The sequence below is a fragment of the Saccopteryx leptura genome, chromosome 10 (genome assembly GCF_036850995.1).
Source record: "Saccopteryx leptura isolate mSacLep1 chromosome 10, mSacLep1_pri_phased_curated, whole genome shotgun sequence".
In the NCBI taxonomy this organism is placed as follows: Eukaryota; Metazoa; Chordata; class Mammalia; order Chiroptera; family Emballonuridae; genus Saccopteryx; species Saccopteryx leptura.
In genome coordinates, this window is record NC_089512.1 from 4,324,938 (window position 1) to 4,344,121 (window position 19,184).

At 59.9% G+C, this 19,184-nt stretch overlaps 1 protein-coding gene across 1 annotated transcript in view; it reads left to right on the forward strand.

Moving 5' to 3' along the window:
* Positions 1 to 19,184, forward strand: part of ITPR1 (inositol 1,4,5-trisphosphate receptor type 1) — a 307,579-nt gene that overhangs the window by 196,162 nt on the left and 92,233 nt on the right. The window contains exons 41-43 of the mRNA XM_066351689.1: positions 1,357 to 1,404; positions 6,237 to 6,369; positions 8,609 to 8,799. Coding sequence (XP_066207786.1) covers positions 1,357 to 1,404; positions 6,237 to 6,369; positions 8,609 to 8,799 — 372 coding nt within the window. The remainder of the gene's footprint in view (positions 1 to 1,356; positions 1,405 to 6,236; positions 6,370 to 8,608; positions 8,800 to 19,184) is intronic.

The window sequence follows — 19,184 nt, forward strand, 5'->3', positions numbered from 1 at the left end:
GCTCAGAGAATCATGCTTTCGCGGAGTGCTCTCTCCTCCTGGCGTTAGCCACGCTCGCTCAGCGGGGGGCTAGAATTACCGAAGGCACCCGGAGCCACGGAGAAGCCATTTATGGGAAGGCACGTGGTCCAGGCTGCTTCGAAACCCCAGTAGCCAAAGCTAGTGTGGAGTGTAGCCTGGGAGATCGCAGTGAGACGCTCGCTCCCGTGTCTGAGCTGCGCGTGGGGCCCGGTCACAGCCGTGTCTGGGATTCCAATCGGAGCCCGTGGCCATCGGCGGTGGGTTTGAATGCGGGCACCGGTGGGCCGGGCCGAGCCACGTTCGCCCCGTGTCTGTGTCTGCTCGTCCGTGCTGCACGCCGCCCTCTCGCATGCGCCATGCTGGGGTGCATGTCCGAGCCGTGGGGAGACCTCTGCCCGGGTGACTTTGCATTAGAGCCGCTTTGGGGGTTCATGTCACAATACATGATGCTGAACTTCATTTTATCATCTTTGCAAAAAAATAAGGTTGGCCAGCAATTCACACGCATTTTCAGCAGCACCCTGGGGGCTGGGGGGGGGGGGTGAAGCAGTGAACAGAGCAGCCGGTCGTGAATATGGGGCTGGGGGGGGGGGTGAAGCAGTGAACAGAGCAGCCGGTCGTGAATATGGGGCTGGGGGGGGGGTGAAGCAGTGAACAGAGCAGCCGGTCGTGAATGTGGGGCTAGGGGGGGGGGTGAAGCAGTGGACAGAGCAGCCGGTCGTGAATATGGGGCTGGGGGGGGGGGTGAAGCAGTGAACAGAGCAGCCGGTCGTGAATGTGGGGCTAGGGGGGGGGGTGAAGCAGTGAACAGAGCAGCCGGTCGTGAATGTGGGGCTAGGGGGGGGGGGTGAAGCAGTGAACAGAGCAGCCGGTCGTGAATATGGGGCTGGGGGGGGGGGGTGAAGCAGTGAACAGAGCAGCCGGTCGTGAATGTGGGGCTAGGGGGGGGGGTGAAGCAGTGAACAGAGCAGCCGGTCGTGAATATGGGGCTGGGGGGGGGGTGAAGCAGTGGACAGAGCAGCCGGTCGTGAATGTGGGGCTAGGGGGGGGGGTGAAGCAGTGAACAGAGCAGCCGGTCGTGAATGTGGGGCTAGGGGGGGGGGGTGAAGCAGTGAACAGAGCAGCCGGTCGTGAATATGGGGCTGGGGGGGGGGTGAAGCAGTGGACAGAGCAGCCGGTCGTGAATGTGCACCCGGGAGAAACGGGACCGCCTTGTCCTCCGTCTGCGTGGGTCCTGCCCGTCCGCGAGTGCTCGCCGGGCATCATGACCGGTGCTGGGGATGGCGGCGTCTCCCTGCCGTGCACTTAAGATGGAAATCTCTGCATCTTCAGCAGGAGCTCGAACCGAGTCCACCCCTGAGGCAGCTGGAGGACCACAAGAGGGTACGTAGCCGTGGGCGTCCGGGGCTCCCTCCCTCAGCTCAGGCTGCGACTTAAAGGCAGCTTTTCTTGTTGACGCTGTTAAAGCGTGAATGGCCCACGACCCGTCCCAGCCGCTTACGCACGGTAAACTGACCACGTGCCACCCGTTCCCACCTGTTCCAGGCGCTGTGCCCATCTGGTGCCCAGACGTACGGTGGCTACATCTTCTTCCTGGGGTGGCTTTCTACGTAGGTGCGGTCTTGACGTGACGTTCTCTGTGAGGAACTGATGATCACGATGGATAATTTACTATAAAGCATAATGACAGAAATGTTCCTGATTACACCACGTCGCTATGAAAGGGGCCAGCAGTTTTACTGTTTCTTCTTACACATGAGCGTGTACACCAGCAAACGCACACACACACACACACACTCTCTCTCTCTGTCTCTCTCTCTCTCATTGTCATTGTCATTCTTTCCAGGGCACAACTTTTAGTCCCTGCTTTTGTTCACGTAACCCTGTATCTGAGCATTTTCTTTGGAAGCCAGCAGCTGTCTAAAGGTTCCACAGATTAACAAGTGGTTGGTAATTTTTTTCCCCCTTGACAGGAAATGAACACACATGTGTATCTCTGGATGGATTCCTGGAAGGGGGAGTTCCTAGGCCGAGGGTTTAGACACTTCCCTAACATGCTGACTGTGCGTTGCAAAGCCGTTTTCTAGGAAGGCGCTCTGTCACAAGCGTGCTGACGAGCCCCGATGTCACGGCACCCACTGGTCATGTGCCCGTGCTGGGACGTCTACAGATGTTAACTCATCCATTTCATGACTGCTAGGACTGACCCGAGGACACAGCCTTCATCCCCATTTCGCAGATGGGAAAACTGAGGCTGGGAGAGGTTGGGCACCTCTCCCCAAGGTCACGAGGTTGGAACAGGAGCGATCGTTGAGAAGAGCTCCTTGGAACTGTGGTCCTCCATGTCTGGGAGGATTTATGTCCGAGATAACGAGGGTGGCGGTGAGCCTCGGCCCCGCCCACCTGACCCAGCCCCCGCCCTGTCCCACCACATCCCAAATCCTGCTCCTTCTCTTGTGACTAGGAGCTGTTGGGTGGGCCATGTGGGCGACGTGGCCAGGCTTTACTTTCGAAGAATAAATGACTAAAGAATGAATAGCTCCCCTGACGTGGCAGAGCCCCTCCCCTCTCACCCCCTGCCTGCCCTGCAGGTGAGGGCCCAGGGCCCCAGGCACTTGCATCATGCCCGCCCTTGCCCGTCCTGGGTCTCAGAAGTAGCTGGTCCGTGTGCAGAGCCCCCAGGGCAGGTGTTATAGGAACGCTGCTGCCGGAGCCTGTGAGCTGTGGGATGAGAACGGCTCAGCCTCCCTCTGCCAGGCCCTGCCCCACGATTCGGGCGAGTCAGCTCACCTCCCCGGGCCTCAGTTTCTCCTTCCGTAAGTGGGGCTGATCCAGAGCACGCCCCAGCACGGGGGCGGGACTACGATTATGGAACGGGTGTTAACTAGCGTTCACTCCTGTCGCCCCGTGAACGGAGCCGCTGTGGGGTCTGGCAGACGGCGGGTTGGGGAAAGAACGGAGGTGTTTTTTAATTAGGCGTCAAAGGCGCAGCACTCCTGCGAGGCCCTGATCTTCCCTGACGTGCGGGGTTTTTAAGTGGCTGGAGCCTGGGAAGCCGAAAGGTCCCTTCTCCCTCTCAGCCGCCGGTTTCCCTGATGGAAGCAAATCTCACGTGAGCCCAGTCACAAGCCTGGAGCGTGGGGCATGCCTACACAGCCCTGTCTCCACGTGAAACGTGGCGCACAGGACCCTCTCCCTGCCACCTCTCAGTCCTGTGTAATGGTGTGTATGTGGCGTCTCTTACCGGAGACAAACGTGGTATTTGTTCGTACGCCGGAGGTGTCCACTGCCGGGAGAAACTGGTGTTACGTCTCTCACGAGGGTGGCGTGGCCAAGCATTACTACTGAAGGAAGACACTGTTTTCCTCTTTCCCCGCCTGCACCCGGGCCCCTCGGCCGGGCCTGCGGGCTCAGACCTGTGCCAGGGAGTAGTAGCACCCAGCACGGGGATGGGGAAGGCTTCGCTCTGCCGATTCTGACTTTTCCTAAGTGTATCCACTGGCTCAGAAAGGCAGCATCTCCTTGAGCCTCCAAGTTTTCACACGAGGGATTTGCATAACTTTTGAGGGTGCTTATCCGTTTTCTTTTTCTGTCCCCTTTTACCTAAAATTCTTAGTTCTTTTTCTCACTTTGCTTTAAAAAAAAAACAAGAAAACACCAAAACCCCACATGCTCTCTTTTTGTTGTTATTGTTGCAGTTTATGTATGTATGTATGTATGTATGTATCTACTTATCTATAGAGCGAAGGCAAAGTAAATATGTCCCCAAACCGTATCGTTAAGAGAGGAAAAAAGAAGAAAAGTTTGTGGGGTGGATGTGCTTGTGTGTGTGTGTGTGTGTGTGTGTGTGTGTGTGTGTTTCCATAACGAGCACATTCCTTGAGATTATCTTTTGGGGAGAAAGTGTACCGCTTGATGCATCAGTTGCCATGGGAACTGCAGGAGTGGCAGCATGGCAATGTGAGAACCCTCTGTGACTGCATCAGGCTGCGTGAGTGTGAGGCTGCCGTCCCCTGGGGTCCGCCTGTTCCCGAGGGCACGTGTCCTCCTCCTCCTCCTCCTCCTCCTCCTCCTCGGCAGACTGACCGCTGTCTCGCCAGCGCCCTCAGCACCACGCGGGGCAGGGAGTCTCACCGAGTAACTCCGGCCCTCCCTCCGGGCACTGCTGTGCTGAAGGTCTGGTGGGGACGTCCCTGAAGGCTGTGTGTGTGTGTGGTCTGGGCAGTCACCCTGCCTCCGGCCATTCAGTCCTGTGACCTCCCGGGTTCTGGCCGTGAGGGCTGCATTGGCCGTCTCCCGTGGCCGCGGCTCCCGGGTCTCAGCCCAGCCATCGCCTCTCACGGTGTTCCCCCGGGCCAGGGGGGCGTCTTGCTAGAGAGCCGGGCATCTGCTGCCCACCTCCCTCTCGTGGGCGCTCCAGGTCTCTGTCCTACTGAGCGGCCCTTCTGTAGACGCATCCCTAGGTTGGGAAAGGGCAGTCACGTTGTCACCTCCCGTGAGAGCCGTCCTGGAGGCAACCTTTCCTTCCCCTCGGTTCCTTCCTCAGTAGGCTTTCCCGAACGGCCCTTGGAGATCGGTGTCGCTCTGACAAAGTCGTCTCCTTAAAAATCAGCATGCTCCCGGGGACAGGAGTGCTGATGGGTCTGTACCGGTGCCGGAGACTTGAGCTCCAGCAAAAACTTGGTACCAAGATGCGGTTTTCTAAGCCGTGAAGAAACCTTGTACTGAAAGCAATTTATTTATAAAGTACTTGAAAAGCATCACAAATAACTTCCCCCTTGGAAGCACTCTCAGAACTTTGAGTTCGCAGTTGGTTGAGGTAGGAAATGAGTTTCGGGAGCTAATGAAAGCACCTACAATGAGATACATTTGTGGGAGGAAGGAAGAGAGGAAAACTGAGATTCTTTTTTTTTTCTTTTTCTATTCCCTGAACTTTCATTTAAAAAGTTCTTCCTCTCCTGCGCACCCCATCCCAGTCTGTCCTGGAGCCTTTGGCCAGCGTGGTGGGTTTAACAAAAGGACAGAACCCTCCTGGCCCTGGGACCTTACCCGGGCTGCCCCCTGCCCCCCACCGCCCCCTCCTGTCTGCTCCCTCCCGCTTCGTTTCACAAACACCGCTCTTGAAGTCTCCAGACCTATTCTCGGAGCTTATTAACAAATCACTTGAAATTCTCCTGACTCATGTTACGGTTGCAGGTCGCCTGGCCGGGAGCGCTCCTGAGTCTATTTTGGAGACCTGCTGCCTGTCAACACCTCTCCCCTGCGAGACTTCTCTCTCGCACCCTTGCCGGTGTGCAGGCATGCCAGCGTGCCTCACGGCCTTGTCCCCGGGAAGGAGTCACGGGAACCCGTACAGCCTCTGGCTCTTAGGAACGCCCAGACCGGGAGGCGGTCTGGACACCCGGTCTGGACACCCTTCGCGTGAACGCGGGGGCAACGCAGCCGAGGCTCCACCCCGCTGCCCCTTTGTGCTGCTTCATGGGTGCCCGCCTGGGAGACCCTCTCCCGTGACATCGGGCACACTGTCCGGCACCATCGGGCACGCACGCCCTCTCCTGTCTCGTCACGCCCCACCCCTTGCTGCCCGCCCCCCGGGCTGGTTTTTACGTCATCTCTTCTGTGATGCTTACTTTCCGATCGGCCTCTGGTACTGGCCGCCCGCCTTGTCCCTGGGGCATCCCTTTCCCTCGCCCCTTGGTCCGTGACCACTTCTGTATCGAAGGCGTGCGCTCAGCTTACCGTTTCTTCCTACTCTCTTACTCGGGACGCGCTACTGTTTTCCTAGGATCTGGGGGATACACCCCGTGCTACGGTAACGATCTCAGGTCACTCTGTGGAAGGGGACCTATACCCCGTTTCCCCATGTGTCCGGTTTTTATTGGCGTACCCCAAAGGGACTTTCTGGTTTGTTCCTCTGTGTGTGTTGGTTGCCCTTCGAAATGAATGTCCCGACTTGATCGCTGTTGGGGGTGGGGGGCCTCAGATGGTTGATATTCTCAATGGCTCCCTTCTGACGGTCTGGTTTCCTGAGCAACCATAGAAGGCGTGTAATGGTCGCGCCTCCAGATGCTTTTATTCATCATTTGTGGTCCCGCCTGCCCCATGAAACCGAGCCCTGGCCCCGGGCGCCCCCTCTTGCCTCTCCACTGTCAGTTGCTCCGTTATGTGCACGCATGACGTTCGGAACCTGATTCCAGTATCCTGTTTGAATTAAGGGGGAGGCCCTCAGGCAAATTTTGGTCAACCGTTACTATGGAAACGTCCGACCTTCTGGAAGAAGAGAGAGCCTCACCAGCTTCGGCAATGGCCCACTGTCGCCGGGAGCGCCCAGCAAGCCTGGTGCCGGAGGTAGGTTCAGGGGTGAGGGGCGGGCTGCCCGTGGGAGCGGGGCGTGTGTGTGTGTGTGTGTGTGTGTGTGTGTGTGCGTGTGCGTGCGTGTGTGTGCGTGCACGTGTGTGTGTGTGTGCACGTGTGTGTGTGCGTGCGTGTGTGTGCACGTGTGTGTGTGTGTGTGCACGTGTGTGTGTGCGCGTGTGCGTGTGTGTGTGTGTGTGTGTGTGCGTATGCGTGCGTGTGTGTGCGTGCACGTGTGTGTGTGCACGTGTGTGTGTGTGTGCACGTGTGTGTGTGCGTGCGTGTGTGTGTGTGCACGTGTGTGTGTGTGTGTGTGTGTGTGTGTGTGCGCGTGTGTGCCTCCCCTGTCCGGTGTGACACGTGTCGGGTGGAAACTCGAGCCCGAGTTTGGGGCGCCAGTGCATCTCTTCAAGCTGCTCCTGTCTTGGGTCGACTGTCACGTTGACGTCTCAAACCACGCGCCCGCGGTGAGGTATGGGCTCAGCCTCTCCGCACCCCTTCCCCACGTTGGGGACCCTCTCGGTGGCCTTGGAATGACTCAGGAACCTGATTTTGTCAAATGTTTCCACGTGGTCATCGGGACTCCCGTTTCCCCGTAAGGTGACGACGGCCCTTGCGCCGAGGATGGCGAAACTCCCGCTTCTCCTGCGGCCACCGCGTGCTGGGGATCCCCTCGCATTTTCGCACCTTTTTCCCAGTTTTCTCCTTCAGGTCACTACCCACCGGGCGACAGACGCTGTCCTTGTCTCAGGTTAACCGCGGAAACGGCAGCTGTTAGCGACGGGTCCGTAGTTCGAACCCCGTCTCTTCAATTCAAAGTCCTGTTGTGCCCTGTGCCTTCCCAAACTCTTATGAGAGTTGACCCCCCAAAAAATTCCCAGGTAGAAATCTTAAAAAGAAATCCTCACAAGTGTTCCAAGACGTTGAAAGCAAAATAACAGGTAAAAGGCAGTCGCAAACCACCGCACTCAACCGTGGGTGTGAAAGGGGCCGGGAGCTCGGTGCTCAAAGCACAGACGGGCGTCGCCCCATCTTGTGTCGAGCGGTGGTTCCTGGGGGGCTCTAGGCACAGAAATGGTGCCACCCTGGCCACTTCTGGGAGGGAGCTTGGGCTTCTCACCAGTGGAACTCGAACGGGGTCTGCTCGGTTCATGGCCGGTGGCTCTGTCCGGTGAAGCTACCATGCCTGGTACACCTGCCGAGTGTCCCCAGAACAGGACCTTAGCTTTTCATCCAAGACTCCCCGGTGGTTCTCAAGCAGTTTCCTCGCACAACATCTCAAAAAAACGACCTCTCTTACCTTTTCGCAGTGAGGTCGTTCATCCCCGAGGGGATGGGACATCTGTCGGAGACCAGCCGTGCTGGGAGGGGAGCTGGCGAGAGGGGCTTTGCAGCCCGCCTTGCGCTGTGGACACGGTGCGCCTGGGCCGGAGGGGGTGGCGTGCCAGCCGAGCTCTGCACGGAAGCCGTGACACGGTTTCCGGTCCTTTTCTGAGATCTGTGGGCCCGTTTTCCCACGGACGGTGCCCCAGCTCTTGCCTCTGGCCGTGGGGGGAGGAGTTCTCAGGCACCTCCCACACGCAGGGCCCGCTCCCTGCTGGCGCGCCCGCGGCTTCCTCAGTGTGTCCACCTTTTCCACAGGCCACCGAGGGTGGGGCACTTGGCTGGCTTTTTGCTCAGGCCCCGTCCCCAGCTCATGGCCCTGCACCAGGCACTCAGTCATGTTTGTTGAATGAATGAACGAACGAATGGAAGGGCAGGTGTGCTGTGTGAGAGGGCAGACTGGGGTTGGGGCGAGGACGGGTGTGTTGGAAAGAGGGCCGACGTGGTCCTCCCCGCAGCGCTTTCTCGGGAGTGTGCTGAGAGGGTCGAAGCTTGTTTTGTCTCTTAAATGCAAAGCAGACCTTAATATTTCTGTCCCAAGTCACTATACGCTCACGTCAGAGCGAGTCTTGGCCGACAGCGTTAGGTCTCCCTCTGGAAAAGTGTCCTTTCTTCATCTTACCCGCCCACGTTCAGAGACCGCCTCTGCCGCTGACAAGGTGGTGCCCTTGGGCCAGGGACTCCTCTCGGTGTGAACAGTCAGTGCCCGGTTGCTAGAATCTGTGAAGAGTGGAGAGAGAGAGAAGCCCACTCGTGTGTCCAGCGCCATCCGGTGTCGGTAGAGAGGCCCGTGCGGTCAGCGTCCACTGCTCCGGCTTTGGTTAACGAGCACGGCGTTCCCTCTCCCCAGGGGGCGGCTCCGGCTCCGGCTCCATGAGCAGGGGCGAGATGAGCCTGGCCGAGGTCCAGTGCCACCTGGACAAGGAGGGGGCCTCCAACCTGGTCATCGACCTCATCATGAACGCGTCCAGCGACCGCGTGTTCCACGAGAGCATCCTCCTGGCCATCGCCCTGCTGGAAGGAGGCAACACCACCATCCAGGTAGGAGGGCGGCCGGCGCGGCGGCCCCGCCCGGGGGAGGGAGAGGCTGTGGGGGGGGCCGGGGGGGGTGAGGGCGGGAGAGGCTGTGGGGGGGGGGGCGGGGGCGGGAGAGGCTGTGGGGGGGGGGCCAGGGGCGGGGGGGGTGAGGGCGGGAGAGGCTGCGCGGGGGGGGGGGGGAGGGCGGGAGAGGCTGCGCGGGGGGGGGGGGGGGGGGGGGGGGGGGCGCGGGGGGGGGGGGGGGGGCGGGGGCGCCCGGGCGGGGCCGTGGCTGTTGTGTGGTCGGCGGCGCACTCTCGGACTGTGCCGTTGTGTTGTCCTGAAAGAGGAGTGGATTCTAGGGATATCTCGCTGAGGCCGCTCAGTCACAACTCGGACTCGGTTCCAGAACATGGGTTACGTTTGCAAATGGATGGACCGCCGGCGAGGACGGGCGAGGGAGGTGGGCCCGGGGTCGGGGGCACGGAAGGGTCCTCTGTGACAGTGGGGTCAGTGGACGGCTGACCACAGTAGACGTACGGTCTTTATCCAGGATCCTTGGGGACCCCGTCACAAGACGACCATCCTCGGGGACCCCGTCACAAGACGACCAAACAGGAGCTTAGACGGCGCGTGCTATTTAAATTTCACTTTTACACCTGTAGACATTGCGTCTGTTACTGACTGGAGATTTCTCTGCCTTGTTCCTAAAAGGTTCAAGAAAACTAAACCACTTTGCACGGATAGGCGGGAAAAGCCAGACTAGGTTAGTCGAAGATGAGTCGATGATGTTTTGTGTTAGCTGGGTACGATGTATATTTAAAAGTAATAAACACTACAATTCTTAGGAGACGTCCTTCAAGGGACGGTTTTAATGAATTCCAATAATATATGCATAGGGTGACTTTTATATGATAATAGCAATTAAAGTCGTTCCTTTAAGTATTTGAATACCCTTCCGCTCGCCTTTCTCCGTCTTCGTCGGCTCTCTGAGTAAGGGTCTGCTCAGCTGTGAGTGTGCAGCCCAACATCTGTTTTGGTAACAACTTTATTGAGGTCACCTGCATCCCACACAGCTTGCCCTGTTGTACATATTTGACTGGACATGATATTCTCGGTCTTGAATGTAACTTCGGAGTCTGGACTCAGGAAGCCTCGGTTCTTCGTGCAGGTTAGAAAAGGGCTCATCCTGCTGTGGGGCAGATGCGCCCCGGCCCGGGGCACCTAGCTGGGTAGGGGCCGTGCAGATCGGATCCCAGCCCCCTCCCGCTCCTCCCGCCGGGCGCCCCGGGCCTCGCGGCCTGCACGGGTGACTGCGGTGGCCCCGTCTCCTCGCCCTCCGCCCCCCTCCTGCCCCAGCGTGTGCGTTTGAAGTTCACGGCCGGGCCCCGTCTTGAGTTGAGTGGTTGGTGCCAAGCGGCAGGTCCGCCGTGTGTCTGAGTTGTCACAGGGGCGCGTGAGTGGTAGCCCGTTGGGATTGCTCTTTGATTCTGTCTCCCGTGAGTCTCCTCACCCACTGCCGTGGCCGTGCCGCCCAGGCGCTCACACTGGCGCGGGCAGCGCAGAAACGCTCCTTGTGTTTGAGCCGTGTGGTTTCCAGCAGCTAGATCTGTGAACGGCACATTTGCTGAGCGCTTTCTGTGTACACCGTCCTCTGCTGGGGACGACGGGGCGTGGTTTCCAGACACTGGACCCCGTCGCTCTAGGGGACATTTCTCCAACCACGTGCGGAAGACGGGGCCTCGTGGTACCTTTCTCATAAACCGGATGTATCAGTTTGAAGGACCGTCTGGCCATTTTTTTTCTCCCTGATGATATGTCTTCTCCAATTTTTTTGTAGCTCCATGGTCTTTAGAAATGGGGTTGAGAGTGGGTGACAGTTCTTTCCTCGATGGGCCGAACGAGAAGTCAGAAGCCCTTCGTTACGCCCTCCTCAGTTGTTTTTAAAGCTTTGCCAATTTGAGAGCTCCCAGAAGCTTAGTCTTCAAGACGTGAAAAGTCTAGCCAGGATCCCAGAGCGCATGCACACACACGGGCAGCGAGGTCTCAGGAAGGGCGTGTAGGGCTTCCTGGGACGTGAGGACAGGACCAGGGCTCAGGGTGCAGGTGTGTCCCGACAGGGGCTGGGCCCTGGGGAGGCTGGGTCTGCTGCCCGGGAGGGGAGGGGAGGACAGGGCTCAGGGTGCAGGTGTGTCCCGACAGGGGCTGGGCCCCGGGGAGGCTGGGTCTGCTGCCCGGGAGGGGAGGACCAGGGCTCAGGGTGCAGGTGTGTCCCGACAGGGGCTGGGCCCCGGGGAGGCTGGGTCTGCTGCCCGGGAGGGGAGGGGAGGACCAGGGCTCAGGGTGCAGGTGTGTCCCGACAGGGGCTGGGCCCCGGGGAGGTGGGTCTGCTGCCCAGGAGGGGAGGGGAGGACCAGGGCTCAGGGTGCAGGTGTGTCCCGACAGGGGCTGGGCCCCAGGGAGGCTGGGTCTGCTGCCCGGGAGGGAAGAACAGGACCAGGGCTCAGGGTGCAGGTGTGTCCCGACAGGGGCTGGGCCCCGGGGAGGCTGGGTCTGCTGCCCGGGAGGGGAGGGGAGGACCAGGGCTCAGGGTGCAGGTGTGTCCCGACAGGGGCTGGGCCCCGGGGAGGCTGGGTCTGCTGCCCGGGAGGGGTGGGGAGGACCAGGGCTCAGGGTGCAGGTGTGTCCCGACAGGGGCTGGGCCCTTCTCCGAGGGCAGAGCAGTGGAGGACGCGGGCGGGGCCGGCGATGGCCTCAGGTCTGTACACAGGGCAGGGCAGCCCTCTGAGGGACCTCAGGCTGTCACCGAAGGCCTGCACCTCGTGGGGCAGTGGAAGACAGGTAAATTGAGGAGAGCAGGGTCCCGAAGGAGGCAGTCCAGTCGTTCAAACACTGATTGGCAGTCATGCAGAGGCACACTAATGAGAGCCCGAAATTCAAAACGGGTCCCTCAGGAGGGGGTGTTTGCCGCTGGGGACACGGTGCCTTTGGGGCACAGGAGATACTCTGCGTCTTGGCCCACGTGGGTGATGGTGGCGTGGGTACATGCTCATGGCAAACTCAGGGAGCCGTGCAGTTAACCCTGGTGCATTTTATTACACCTGGGTCGTACCTCATAAAAAAACAAAATAAACAAAACAAAACTGGGAGCGAGAGAGACCTGGAGCCCAGTGGGATCAGGGGTGGGGGGCAGGGTCTCACGAGTGGAGACCCTGCTCGAGCCGGTGCCCGGACCACCGACGGATGGACAGGAGGGGTAGCTGGCTGGCACCAGAGGGGGTGTGGGAGACGAGAGGGCCGGAGGCCCCCGCCGTCCCGCACTAGGGCGGCACTGATTCAGGAGGAAGGCGCGGGCGAGGGCTGGTGGGGGCGAGGCTGGCGCGGGCGCTGTGTTTTTCTCAGTGTGCCCTGATGGTGACGGCAAGGCGCACAGAAGCTGTTTTTCCTTCAAGTTCTTTATCTTGTAAAGTAATTATGAATATTAGTTTCGTGTTTTCACACATTTATTACTCAGACACTCAGACTCCAGATGAGACCCGGTGGCTGAGCTCTGGGGAGGGGGGCGGCCTCCCCTCCAGGGAGCCTGGTGGCCTGCGCCCCTCTACCCCCTCCCCCCTCTGTGATCTGGGGGGGGCGGGGGGGAGGAGAGAACTGAACCCTAACTGAGCCTCGTTACAGACCTGTGGTTCCGGGAGGACGCATTCCAGCCCGGGGTTGGCTGTGAGCCCCCCTGGGCCCCAAGCTTGTCCTTCTCTGGAGAAAATGATGCAGGGCCCGGTGGTCCAGGCCAGCTAAGGACAGACGCCCTGGGGCAGGGACTCAGACCTTCACCTCGTTTTAGAGAAGCCAGTTTGGAGTAGTAAGCGACCAGCTGGGGATGGGCGCGGAGCCTGGCTGAGGCCGGAGGGGCCATTAATCAATGCCCGTGCCGCTGCCCAGTAAAGGCAGGCGGGCTCCAGCCGGGTCTTGCTGCCCGTCTCACTTCTGTTTCCCTGACCAAGACCGCCTGGGGGCGGGACACTGGCCTGTGGTCAGGTGGGCTCCCCCAGATCCCGTTCTCAGTGACAGGTGGCAGGAAGGGCGTGGCCGGGGGGCTGTGAGGGTGCACGCGCTGCCCGTCCGGGGACAGGGCTGCAGGAGGGCCCTTGTGCGCAGCGCCCCCCACCCAGGGCAAGGCTGGGCACGCCTTTCCCATGGAGAACAGAACGTGGGGACGGAGACCTCCCCCTCCCCCCACCAGTCCGGTTCGTGTGGGAGTGACATCAGACCTGCATTTCTGTTCCTGCGTCAGGGAGACCCACGTGTGGCTTCCCGGGGTCCTTGCAGCTGCAAATCGGGACTTTTTAGCAATTATTTAGATATTTCCCCGTGAATTCTTAGAACCCTAAGCAACAGCTGGCTGGTTCCATTTACAAACTCTTCCCCATCTTGTGAGAATCATGGTGGAAAAGATGGTGGTTGGACAAACGATAGTTTATCCAGGCAGCCGACCACGACTGGGCAGTGGCGGGCGGGTCCCTGATAAATGCCATGTGTGGGGGCATCTCAGTGGCCTGGGGTGGAGTGGGAGGAGCCAGAGGTCTGGGGCAGAGTGGGAGGAGCCAGAGGCCTGGGGCAGAGTGGGAGGAGCCAGAGGCCTGGGGTGGAGTGGGAGGAGCCAGAGGTCTGGGGTGGAGTGGGAGGAGCCAGAGGCCTGGGGCAGAGTGGGAGGAGCCAGAGGCCTGGGGCAGAGTGGGAGGAGCCAGAGGCCTGTGGCGGAGTGGGAGGAGCCAGTCTCCAAAGGTGGCCAGAGCAGGTCCTGTTTTTAGGACGTTCTACAGATGAGGAGTGAGGAGGCGTTGACAGTGAGGAACGGCTCAGGGTTTTTCAGGTGATGACACCGCTGTGTGTCCGCTCTTGGCCACACCGATCCACATGTGGTGCAGACTTGTAGAAGCATACACCACGCAGTCAGTTTTACTGTACGATCGTTTAGACCATGGTGGTGATAGTAATGACCCCCATTGAGGAAGCGGCTCCTTCGGGCCGGGGCCTCTCCTGAGCCTGTCCTTCCACCCCACGGCCTCCTTGCAGGGCCGGTGCCGGGATTAGGCCTTTCTGTACACGAGGAAAATAAAACACGGTCGTTAAGGGACTTGCCTCAAATCACGAGCAGTGAGTAGCGGAGCCAAGACTTGCCTGTCACGGCCTCACTCTGCAGGAGGGTGGAGAGAGCTGAGGAGAAAGGCGGGTGTTCTGTAAGGGAAGAGGCCTTTCTGCTTCCTTCCCCAGCCAGTCCTTGTCCTCTCCGGAGACAGTAGGTCAGGGATGGGTACCCTGCTGCAGAGCTCAGCAGACGAGACAGGTGTCCTTGACCTCTGTCCACAATGTCCTTCCCTCGAGCTGTCTCACGTGGGCCTCCTGGCAGTGTGTACGGCTTGTTAACCCCATCACAGAGACGAGGGTTATGAGTCTGTGCTGAAGACCATGTCCCTCTGGTCCCCTCCTCCTCCCCTCTCCGTGTTAGTTATCTTTTGTGTGTGTGTGTGTGTGTGTGACAGAGAGAGTGAGAGAGGGACAGATAGGGACAGACAGGAAGGGAGAGAGATGAGAAGCATCAACTCTTCATTGAGGCTCCTTAGTTGTTCATTGATTGCTTTCTCATATGTGCCTTGATTGGGGGGGGGGGCTCAGCAGAGTGAGGACCCCTTGCTCAAGCCAGCAACCTTGGGCTTCAAGCCAGTGACCTTTGGGCTCAAGCCAGCGACCATGGGGTCATGTCTATGATCCCACACTCAAGCCAGCAACCCCACACTCAAGCTGATGAACCCGCACTCAAGCTGGTGACCTCAGGGTTTTGAACCTGGGTCCTCTGCATGCCAGTCTGATGCTCTGTCCACTGCACCACCACCTGGTCAGGCTCCATATTAGTTATCTTATCATTGAGTAACAAACCACCTCAAAACTTCATGGCTTAAAGCAGGGGTTCTCCTGACACCCGCCATGTTTCTGTGGGCCTGGGCTCAGCAGAGCGGTTCTTCTTCTCCATGTGATCTCGTTGGGGGCCACAGTCATCAGGGGCTTAACTGAGCCGGAACAGCCAAGGCGCCCACTTGAGTGGCCATGGTTCTTGGTGCTGGCACTCAGCTGAGAGCTCAGCTGGAGCTGTCACCTTGCTTCTCTCCCATGTAGCCTCTCCCTGTGGTTTGGGCTTCTTAGAGCCTGGTGGCTAGATTCCAAGAAGTAGTGGTTCGAGAAGCAGGAAGTGGAAGCTACCGATCCTTCTTAAGCCCTGGCCGTGCCGTTCTTAGCATGATACTCCTACCACTTTCTGTTGGCCAGAGCCAGCCCCGGGGCCACTGCACGGCATCCGAGGGAGGGGAGGAGAGCGCTGCCTCTTGTTGCGAGGGAGGAGGGCGTGTGCAGGGAAGGAGAGGGGATTGTGGGGACCGCGTTTGGAGACTGGCTCCCCACACTACACCCCCATCAGAATCGCCTGAGCACCTGCCACAGATCAGTCAGGCCGGGTGCTCAGACAGATGCAGAAGAGAGAGGCACCACTGTCGGCCATGCAGGAGCTCGGTTCTCCCTGGAAGTTCAGACCCATCTGGGCGGAAGTGTGGACTCCCGTCCTTCCCCTTGTAGAGGGTGTGTGAAAATTCAGCCCTGTCCCGAGGATGAGGTCACTGGAGGCCATTGCTCTGCGGGTGTCCAGGGGCGGAACGAAGTTCTGAACTTCCCCACCCAGACCTTGGAGGGTGCAGGGGCAGCGTCGGGGGCCCAGAACTAAGACACCCTCCCGCAGAGCCCGGCTCCCCTCTGCTGAAACTCATCACCGTCCCCTCGTCACCCTGAGCCCAGAAATGCCTTGGAGCCGAATTTAGGATGTTTCCCAGCCTGGCCTCACGGACTCCTCGGGACAGTGTCCCCAAGTCTTCCCGCACCTCTGGCCCTGCCCTGGCTTCTCTGAGGCTGCGAACCTCTGAAGGTGGATGTTGCCTCCTGTGTCTCCCACCGGGTGCCCTCCGAGCAGCTCCGACAGCAGGGCGAGCTAGCCCTCTGCTTCTAGAGACAGGAGGCGGTCCTCCCGCCCGGGGCCGCTGCAGGCGTGGGTGGCCCCGGTGAGCCCTGGGCCCAGGCTTCCCTTTCAGACTCACCTCTGCTGTGTCCCTCCCCACGCCCGTGCCACCCACTTCCTGCCGGGCCCCGTACATCTTTCCTCTCTGCTCGATGTTTGGTGGCAAGTGGGAAACTGTAAAACAAGCATTTGCTTATGAATTAATTTTTGGCACACGCGGGGCTCAGCAAGCCTCACGGCGCTGGCACATCCGTCCCCGGGCCCGTGCCAATTCCGTGTTCCTGCCTCCTGAGACGCTCCTCCTGCACTTCCTCTGCCCTGCAGGGGGGCCCAGCGTCCGAGCCCCGGGGAAGAGGAGGCGTCCAGTGCACATGTGGGAACGTAGTTAGCGTTTGGGTTTCCTGAACGGGCACAGATGTGGGGGGCGCTCTGTGTCGCAGTGACCGTGGAGAACCTCGCGGCTCGTTACGGGGACGGGACACAGAAAGCTTCTGGGCCCGTTGCTTCCTGTTGCGGCACCTGACGTATCAGACGGCTGCCCACAGCTCTCCCCGCGCCAGGCCTGGCCTCCAGGCACACCCAGCCCGGCTCCTTCCTGCACGTAGGCAGCCTGGCCTGGCAGGTGCAGAAGGGCTCGGTCAGGAAGCTGGCTCGCAGACTCCGCGGAGGGAGGGAGCGCGGTCCCTGTCCCCGGGCCCTTCCCTCCCCGCGCTCAGCCTGTGAGGCGGGCCTGAGACTTCAGCCCAGAGGGCCAGCGTGAGACAGGCAGTCTCACCCCTTCCAGAAGTCACCCCGGGAGCCGGGGAGGGGACGCAGCAGGCCGGCGCGGCCGGCTCTGACCCCGTGGGTGGGAAGGCCAGCTGGTTTCCCTTTTCTGGAAACAGAGGGCCCGCCGGTGAGGAAGCCCAGCCTGCATCTGACAGGCAGCCACCCGAGGAGGAGGGACAGGCTGCTGTGCGAGCAGATGACGTAAAAGGGTGTTGTTTTTGGCAGGGCGGTCAGCAATGAGTCACTCCTGCGTGGTGTTTTCTGACCTCAAGCTCCATCCGCGTGAGAACAAGCCAGGCGATGGTGGGGGGGGTGTCGGGAGCCGTGGGCGTGAGGGACAGACAGAGGCCCGCAGTCTGGCCCCCGCCCCCCTGGGCACTGGGCCCTTCGTTGGAGTCCTGAGGGGTCTGAGCCCCCTGCCGGGAGCTGGTGGCTGAGGGTCAGGCCCTCGGGTCAGCCCCTCGGGGGAGTCCGCCCAGGAGGGAAGCCGGCTCCCCGGGAAGGGGGTTGGCCTCCCTAGTGGAAACACCTGCATCGGAACCGGCTCTGCCCTGGCAGCTGGGTGACCTTGGACTTCCCCGGGACCGTGTGCAGCACAGCCCTCTCATCTGTGACACAAGGACTGGGAAACCGAGTCCCTCAGGCGGGGGCGGAACCAAGCACCGTGGGCAAAGCGCACAGCCCGGCGGACGCTGCAGAAACGGTGCTGACTCTGTGGCCTGAGGGAGGAGGCCGGTTCAAGCCCTGTGTCCACCCCGACCCGCCCAGGCTCCTAGGGCGGAGGGCACGGCGTTCGCAGAAGTGCCTCGCGCGGTGTCGGGTTCATAGAACTACTTTAAGGGCTTCGTTTTATTACATCTGTTTTCTGTCAAAAATACGACTTCTGATGCTTCGCTTTCTTGTAGAGGTTTATGACCCCGGGGCCTGGACCGGAGAGGGTGGTCTGTTCTGTGTCGTGTCCACATGCGGTCCACCTCAGTCCCGGACAGGCCGCGGTCCGGAGGGCGGAGACCCCGTGCCTGCTGCGCTTAGACTGGCGGACATGCTAGGCAGGGCAGTCCCTCTGTGGCTGTGTTTTATTTATTTTTTATTTTTTTACAGAGTCAGAGAGAGAGAGAGACAGGGACAGACAGACAGGAACAGAGAGATGAGAAGCATCAATCATCAGTTTTTCATTGCAACACCTTAGTTGTTCATTGATTGCTTTCTCATATGTGCCTTGACCGTGGGCCTTCAGCAGACCAAGCCTCCCCTTGCTGGAGCCAGCGACCTTGGGTCCAAGCTGGTGAGCTTTTGCTCAAACCAGATGAGCCTGTGCTCAAGCTGGTGACCTTGGGGTCTCTACCTGGGTCCTCCGCGTCCCAGTCCGACTCCCTATCCACTGTGCCACCGCCTGGTCAGGCCCTCTGTGGCTTTAAATGTTCTTTTTTTCATTTTTTAAAATGTATTGATTCTAGTGAAAGAGGCAGGGAGAGGGAGAAAGAGAGACAGAGAGGGACAGGAACATCGAGCTGTTCCTGTATGTGCACTGACCAGGCATCGAACCAGCAACCTCTGTGCTTCAGGACAACACCCTTAACCAACTGAGCTATCCGGCCAGGGCGCTCTCTCTGTGGTTGTAAGGGCTCCCAGGCCCAGGCTGTCCCCTTCACTTTCCTTTTGGCGCCCTATCTCTCCTCTCCATCCCTGGGAGGGAGACTGTCATGAGGCAAGGCCTTTTACCATTACTGGTCTAAATCCAGGCTTCGAGGCAGAAACTCAGAATGCAGATGCAGTGACCGTTCCTGGGAACGTGGGCCTGTGTGCACTCTCCTGAGAAGAGAGTGACGGCTCCCCGGGGCCCTGCCACTCTGCAGGTGACAGCTGGCGGCACCCAGTGCGCCTGGTACTCCAGGGCAAGGGGTCGTGCAGGCGGTCAGCACAGTCCTCGCGGCCCCGGAGGGCGCGGCCTGTCAAGGTGGCCCGAGGGCAGCGAGTGACCCCAGCCGGCCCTTCGGGAGGACTCGGAGAACAGGTGTTCATTCTTCTTCCTCCCTGAGCTCCGGGGCTACCCGGTCAGGCAGAGGGCACAGATGTGTCTGCTCTCTGGTACCGTAAGAGGACCACCGTGGTTGGGGGTGGGGGGAATGAGGACGGGTCTTCGGAAGAATGTTAATCTCCTTCCTTCCTGCAAAACCCATAAGCAGGAAGTAGTTGCTAAAAGGAGACTTGGGTTTTCCACGGTCTGTGAGTTTGACTGAAGAGCTGGACAAAAGGTCCGGGAAGGCTCGAAAGGAGCGGTCAGCGGAGCCCTGGTCTCTCTATCCTGTTAAAGCCACGAGTCCGGACGGTCCTCCTCTCTCCTCGTCCTCCGGGTCTAGCGGGAGGTCTGTGACTCCCTGACTTGCCGTGTGACTTCTGGGTGCAGAGAGCCTCGTCCAGCCCTCCGAGCGGACAGCAGGCCCCTCTCGGCCGCTGTGGGGGCGCAGGACTCCCGGGCTTGGCACGCTGTGGCCGGCTCGTCAGATCTGGCCGCCAGCTGCTTTGTCAGTCAAGTTTTATCGGGACACAGGCACGCGTGTGCCTTCAGCATCAGCGTGGCCTC